Consider the following 8,312-nt stretch of genomic DNA (forward strand, 5'->3'; position numbering starts at 1 on the left):
AGAAATGAATTTGAAACATTCAAGAACAGTCAAAAGGCAAGGGTGGTAGGATCATAGTAAACGAGAGGGAACATGGTGGAGATGAAGACGGAGATGTGGGTAAATCATGTGGCTTTTGTCCTCTTTGTAAGGACTATGGATTTCATCTCGGGTATGACAGGAAGCCTAGGAGTATGTTAAATATAACAGCATTCATGTTGTGAGCAACATAAGTTGCAGATGGGCAAGAATGGAACCAGAAGAGTAAAAAGCTATTGAAGTAGTTCTAGGTTAGTGTGTTTATGGAAGTAGTTAGAAGTGTTTAGGCTCAAAATATATTTTGAAGGTGGAGCTGACAGAACTTGCTATTAGACTGAATATGGCATGAGAAAGAAAGAGGACACTGAGCTGACTCCCAGCAGTCTTCAGAGTCAGTGCAGGCTGAGCTAGCAGGAAGTGTCAGAGGCTTAGTGATGAGCAGGTAGGGATTTTTAAAGTTTGGTAAGAGGTCTTTCTGGTAACTTCCAAAGAAATTCTAGTCCTCTATTAGAAAGATTAATAACCCAAAGTGCTTGGGAATGTGTGAAGGGAAGGGGAATAAGCCTGTATGGAAAAATTCAGGATTCTTAATCCTTTTTTTCTTTTCTTTTTTTTAATCTTTATTATTTTTATGTGGTGCTGAGGATCGAACCCACTGCCTCACATGTGCCAGGCAAGCGCTCCACCACTGAGCCAGGACCCCAGCCCTCTTAACTCTTTTTAAAGTCTCTTATCCGAGAGAGAAGTCCTTGAGATAATGGAAAAGACTCAGGGTATTTTCAGTAAGGGAGGGTTGCACTTCACTGACTCACTTCTAAGGACAAACAAATCCAATAACAACAAATATGTACGTAATATATCTATGTCTATTATGTTTTTTTTTTATCAAATTTCATGCCAAAGTCCAATTGTCACACACCTAGAATTCTTGTCACTTTCTTACTGGTCTGTTTCCAATCCCTCTTCATTTAGAAATTCTTTTTTATAAAAACTGCTGTCCTGTGATTTGTCTAAACCAATGCTTGTTAAGCCATCAGTGATGAAAAGCTAGCTTTTAAAAATTATTTTAAAAAATTTAATTGACATTTAATTTTAATTGTACATATATAGGAGGTACAGTATGATAATTCAATACATGTATACAATGTTTATGATCAAATCAGGGTAATTAGCATTTCTATCTCCTCAGACATTTACAATTTCTGTGTAGTAACCTTCAAACTCTTCTAGTTATTTTGAAATATATAATAAATTGTTGTAGATTATAGTTACTCTACCATGCTGTGGAACAGTAGGATGAATTCCTCCTCTCTAATGGTACTTTGGTACTTGTTATCCAGCCTTACTCTACCTAGTCTCTAGTGACCATTATTCAACACTACTATGAGATTAACTTTTTTACCTTTCATACATTTAAAAAATCTCAATCTCTCATGGAGTGATATTTATATAGGATACAATATAAATTAACTACTTAAAATAGTGAAATTAAAAAAGTAGAAGTAGAAGATCAATTTTGTAATAACTAGCTTCAGCTGACATAAAATTACTGTCAGCTTGCTAATGAAAGTTTCTAAAAACTCACTCTCAATATATTTATTACTTTGTCTCAGACTGGTAACCACACAATTTGTGGCCCACATTCTGAGTAGCAGTGGCATAAACCATTCCAGATATCAGATGTTTCATTATATGTTAAGTCAAATATAAATTTTCCACCATTGACCTCTAAACTCGTTGACAACTCAGTTTTACCTATCTCTCACTTACGGGTAAGTTCTTACCTTCTCTGTCCCATGAACAACTGTATTTAACCCCCTTTTTTTCTGCCTTTGCTTACTCAAAATGTCCTACATACATTTCATGTACATTGTATCAGAATTGAAATACTTATTCTCCTTACAAAGCTTTCCTACTGACAACTGTATCAAAATTTTACCCACTTGACATTTGAAGTTTTTGCATTTATTAGTACAGATTTACATTATTTGTATTGTTTTCTATAGTAAAGCATAAATTACTTCAGAGTAAAGCTTGATTTTTACCCTAAATATAAAAATGTATACAAATAGCAATATGATACCCAAACAATAAGGAGTATGGAAAAATTTCCTGCCTAGGAGTTTACAGATATGGGGAAATAAGATTCTGGTGTCTATGTAAACACTGTCTTTTACTATGGGAATTTGCATTCACTCCCTTTTTCCCCATACCCTGCTTTGTCTTATTTTCTTACTAGGCCTATCTCCATTAACTCTGGACCCTAAAACAGCTCACCCAAATCTGGTGCTATCCAAAAACAGGACCAGTGTGTGGCATGGTGACATTAAGCAGGTAATGCCTGATGATCCAGAGAGATTTGACTCAAGTGTGGCTGTACTTGGCTCAAAAGGCTTTACAACTGGAAAATGGTACTGGGAAGTAGAAGTGGCAAAGAAGACAAAATGGACAGTTGGAGTCGCAAGAGAATCCATCATTCGGAAGGGCAGCTGTCCTCTAACTCCTGAGCAAGGATTCTGGCTTTTGAGACTAAGGAATCAAACTGATCTAAAGGCTTTGGATTTGCCTTCTTGCAGTCTGAAACTTACTGACAATCTCAACAAGGTGGGCATTTATCTAGATTACGAGGGAGGGCAGGTGTCCTTCTACAATGCTAAGACCTCGACCCATATTTACACCTTCAGTAGCATTTTCACAGAGAAACTTTATCCCTACTTTTGCCCCTGTCTTAATGATGGTGGAGAGAATAAAGAACCATTGCATATCTTACATCCACAGAATTAGTCATACTATTGTATAAATTCAGAGCATATTAAAGAAGTATTGAAATAGTTAACCAGTCTCACTGGATTCTCTTCCCAATTTATGGGGAACTCTGTAATAATGAAAAGTAGGGTTCACAAACTGAATTCCATTCTCAGTGTCCTAAATGGATTTTACCAGAGTCTTTCAAGATGACCTTCTACTTTACTGGAATCTTCTACAATACAAAAGTCACTCTCTTCTAGTGATCACCATGCTATTGGTACTGGAGCAAAATGCAACTTGAGTTTGTGATGCTTAGTAACCCTTTTCAAATATGCCCAGAAATTCTATCATGCTATCATTATTTTCCAGCATAATGACTCTAAGTAGATTAATTTTCACAATGTGCCTCTTATTCTTCTAATTATCTTTTAATAAAAATTTTTCATTTCATTTCCTTTCTAGAAAATTTTCTGTAATCTTAAAAACTTGCTCCAGAGACTTAAAGAAAAAAGAAGGAAATGATCTGAGATGATCTGAGTTTATGAACTTTATTAAAGTCTCTCAACATAGTTTTTAGTCTAGTAAATTTGATTTGTTTCCTTCCTTTCAGTCCCTTTTCCTGTTTTATGTATGTATGAGAGACACTTGTTTTTCTGTGTTGAAATATATTTCAGTATTTCCATCTGCTTTTGACTACATCATTTTTCATCAGTCTTGCCTATAATTTTAATACCAGTACTTTTTATCTTGGTCTCCAATATACTCATCCTTCAAATTTGTTCCTTCCAAGTCTAAAGTTCTTAGTATCATTGATCTCAGTAGTACTCTTAATGAAATGTCCTTATTTTTCTTTCCTTAGAAATCCCCATCTAAATTTGTTTTATCCTCTACTGCTGAAAGTTTTGGGGAGACTTCTCAGGACCTGTATCATCATCCCTCTAAAATTACAATGAGATTTTTTTTTTCCCTTGGGGGCAAGGCAAAAGCTGGCAGTTCCATTTGTCTAATGGGAAAAATAATATTATAGATAATATTTATAAAGCATTGTTATATATAACATGCATACATTAAAAAAAAATTTTTTTTTTTTGCTAGTGTGGATTGATTGAACCCAGGGGAGATTTACCACTGAGCCATATCCCCAGCCTGAGACTGAGTCTAGCTAAATTGCTAAAGTTGGCTTTGAACTTGCAATCCTCCTGTCGTAGCCTCCCAAGTCACTGGGATTATAGGCATGTGCCACCACACCCAGTGAGGCAGTTATAGTTTCTAAAAGCTCCCAGGTGATTCTAATGTGTGGCTAGGGAAGAAAACCACTGAACTAAAATAATATGCTTTATTTTAAAAATCTTTTTATTTTAAAAATAATTCAAATTTAGGACTGGGGATATACCTTAGTGATAGAGCACTTACCTAACATGTGTGAGGCCTTGGTTTTAATTTCTAGCACACACCACACACACACACACACATTCAAACCTAAAAGAAAGTTGCAAATGTGAATAATATATTCCCATATATTTTCCATCTAGACTCATCAATTATTAAGATTTTGCCACAGTTTCTTGCTTTCTCTCCTCTACACCCATCCCATATGATTTTGTGCAAGTATATATGTAATTATTATTCATATTCTTTTTACTGAAGCACTTTAGATTAAATTGCAGATACTGTAATTCTTATTCCTAAATACACCAGCGAGTATCTCCTAAGAACCAGGTATTCTCTTATATAATCACAGTACTAAATTATCAAATTCAGAAAATTGAACATTGACCCAATACTAGTAACTAACATATAGTCCATATTGAATAAGTATTTTTAATGGCAGAATTTTAGGCTCTTGGTAAAGAACTTCAAGTACCATGACAAAGAGTTTGGGGGACATAGAGGGTCTAGTGCTACTTCTTAGAATTCTAAATAATGGATATCTAAAGTCTGTTTTGAAGACAGACAAGTGCTACAGAGTTTAGAGAAAAATATACCACAGTGACTCTTACCATTATGTACATCTATGAGACATTAAATAAAAAAAAAAAAAACTATAAGTAAATAGCAGAAAAGATCAGTAGAGGGAAGAGAATGGGGTAGGAGGGAGGGGAAGGGGAAACATGGGGACTGAATTACACTCATAATTTTTATAATTATGTCATAATTATATAGAATAGAAAAAAATTCCATGGAAAAGTTGAGTAAGTTGGAGATAGTAAAGGATGAATAAAATTTGGAAAATAACTTCTGAGAAATGAATATTTATATGATAATGGTTGCATAATGATATTAACCAGAAATTAACAAACATACTTACAATGAGAAAATTTTATGATAGGAATTATACCACAATAAAACTTATTTAAAAAAATTTTTTTTTAGTTGTCAAAGAATACTTATTTATTTATATGTGGTGCTGAGGATAGAACCCAGGGTCTTACACATGCCAGGCAAGCGTTCTACCACTGAGCCACAACAACCCTGGTACCCTGGTTTGTTTTAAAGAAAAAAAAAGAATTTTTTTTTTTTTTCTCAAATGACTAGGGGAATAATGACAGACTGTAGGCAAACATATATTTTCCACTATTTGTAGGTATTTACCTCAATATTTTCTCTGACATACAGCCTCAGCTCTCTAGCATTTGTCTTAATATAGATGACCCAAATTTATTTTCCCACAGTTTTCTACATGATTGGTTATTCTGTACTGAATAATTTGAACAATCCCTTTACAAAGAACCCAGAATATAACTAAAGGCATAAAACACCAATATGGGACTTCCTTGCTGGAAATAGACCCTGTTTTACTTTTGATAGTACTCACAAGAAGCATAACCAAGGCTATGTTATATATTGTATCTCAGACTACAAGAGATGAGGCTGAGCGCAATGATAACTTCAAAAGAGAATGGCATGGGCCTATGGTTGTGGCTCAGTGGTAGTTCGATTTCCTACCATGTGTGAGGCTCTAGGTTGGATTCTCAGCACCCCGTAAAAAGAAAAAAATAAACAACAATAAAATAAAAATTAAAAAAAAAAAAAAAAAGAGGGGCTGGGGAGATAGCTCAGTTGGTAAAGTGCTTGCCTTACAAGCACAGGTCCTGGGTTTGATCCCCAGCACGGCAAAAAAAAAAAAAAAAAAAAAAAGAGAGAGAGAATGCTTCACACTTTTCTTGAAATAACTGGGCTTTTAGGAAAATAGTAATGATGTACAGTTGCATAACATAGTTGAGATACAGAAGAAGAAAAAGCCAATGAAAGTGCATTACTAGATAATTCCAGGGAAAGAGAGGCTCTGAATAAATTAATTTTCAAAATAGGTAATAATGGTTTATTTAAGGTCAAATATTTAACCACTTTAGATAAAATCCTCCAAAGTTGCTGTGTTTTCTTATCTTAAAAAATTACAATTTAAAATACATACTGAAGAGTGCAGGTGATGTAAATGTATAGCTTTTAGAAATTAATACAAATATATTCAATAACTGATGATGGAAAAAGAACAGTAACAAAACCTTTGAAGGCCCCTTTATGTGTTTTTTAGCCCTGAGGTATCCACTGTTTTGTGTCAGGTTTTTTTTGTTTTTTGTTTTTTTTGTTTTTAAAAACAAGTTTATTATAATCTCAAAGGAGAGAGAAAAAAAAAAAAACCTAGTAAAAAAAGCAAAACCAACAAAAAAAATCTTATTCAGGGCATTCTAGTAAATTTTTTGTGTGTATGTACTTTAGCTGTTACTCTAAGTAGTTGGTTTGTACAAGATGGTTAAAAAGGCCAACAACGAAAAGGTTTCTGTTTTTTCCCTTTTTTTGTCTATGAAGTTGCTGTTTATTCTTTTCCTGTTTGATGTGTGTGTGAAACAATGTTGTCCAACAATAAACCAGAATTTTATTTTGCTGAGTTGTTCTAACAAAACAAAAACAAAAACAAAACAAAACAATTCATAGAACGTAGCTCAGTGGCAGAACACCTGCTTAGCATGTCCAAGGCCCTTTCAATCCCCAGCACCACAAAAAATAAATAAAAATAATTTGCAGGTATATTTTTATCTAACAACTACACTATTGAATTTTTTCTATACTTAATGTGCAGATAGCCTTTAAAATATTGTTTCATTTCGCTTCTTTTTTGAACTTGAAAATGAATGGAATCAAGCTGTATGTCTTCCTTGACTTTTATGAAACTTGAAATTATGTTGCATAATTTCAACATAATTTCATTCTCACCTCTCATTCGTGGTTTCACGTCCCATGGTTTTAGTTACCCGTGATCAACTGTGGTCTGAAAATATTAAAGAAAAATAGCAGACATATGCAATACTTTTTAATTTTTATTTGTTTTTTTAAAGCTATACAAATGGTAGAGTGTATTCTGACATATTATACATGCATGGAGTACAACCCATTCCAATTAGGATCCCATTCTTATGGTTGTACATAATGTGAAGTTACACTGGTTGTGTATTCATTTATGAGCATAGGAAAGTTATGTCTGATTCATTCTACTATTTTTCCTATTCCCATCCCTCCTTCCTTCCATTCATTACCCTTTGTCTAATCCAATAAACTTTCCCCCCTTCCTATCCTCCTTTGTTGTGAGTTAGCATCAACATATCAGAACATTCGACCTAAATTCATTCTTCTTAATGGCTGGGTAATATTCCATTGTGTGCATATTCCACATGTTCTTTATCCATTGTCTGTTGAAGGGCACCTAGGTTGGTTTCATAGCTTGGCTATTGTGAATTGAGGTGCTATAAACATTGATGTGGCTACATAGCAATTCTTAAGTATAAAATTGCAGCTGAATAGTGATGAATCTTGTGTCCTCCTTTTCTGTCAGAGCAGCATATCCATACTGTATATACTTACCCACCCCATACCAGTTCATATGATTTAATTACAGTATGTTTTTATAATTATTCTATTTTATTATTGGTTGTTGTTAATCACTTACCTTGCCTAATTTGTAAATTAAACAATACCACAGGCATGTATGTATAGAAAAAACAGTATACATAGGGTTCAGTACTATCTATGATTTTCTGGTATCCAATGATGATGTTGGAAAGTATCTCCTTGTTGATAAGGGGGGATTACTCTATTTCACTGTATGAAAATGCAGCAATTTAAATATCTAATCTACTGTTGATGGATAAGTAGTTGTTTCCATTTTTTCCTTTTGTTACAGTTGCCATAAATATTCTGGTATAAGAGTACTGGTATATATGAGCATTAGTGCAAGAGTTTCTCTAGGTATATATCTGATGAAGGCTGGATCATAGGGTGAATATATCAGTAATGCTGAATTGTTAAAGTGCTTGTGCTGATTTACATTTTCACTAGCAGTGGGAATTTCTATGAATCTATGTCTTTGCCAATTCAGTTTTACTAAAAAGGTGGGTAATTATCTCATCGTGGTTATAGAACACACTTCCCTAAATAGCATTGTGGTTTGAGCATTTTTTCAGGTGTTTGCCCATTTTTCTACTGGGTTGTTAATCTTTCTTTTTGAATATCATAGTTTTTTACATATTCCGGATACTAATTCTTTGCAC

At 33.9% G+C, this 8,312-nt stretch overlaps 1 protein-coding gene across 1 annotated transcript in view; it reads left to right on the forward strand.

The window, feature by feature from the left end:
• The window catches only part of TRIM69 (tripartite motif containing 69), a 31,003-nt gene extending 27,836 nt beyond the window's left edge, over positions 1-3,167 (forward strand). The window contains exon 7 of the mRNA XM_079126769.1: positions 2,258-3,167. Coding sequence (XP_078982895.1) covers positions 2,258-2,802 — 545 coding nt within the window. The 3' untranslated portion in view covers positions 2,803-3,167. The remainder of the gene's footprint in view (positions 1-2,257) is intronic.
• The last annotated feature ends 5,145 nt before the right edge of the window (positions 3,168-8,312 follow it).

The sequence above is a fragment of the Sciurus vulgaris genome, assembly GCF_902686455.1.
Source record: "Sciurus vulgaris genome assembly, chromosome: 2".
Taxonomy (NCBI): Eukaryota; Metazoa; Chordata; class Mammalia; order Rodentia; family Sciuridae; genus Sciurus; species Sciurus vulgaris.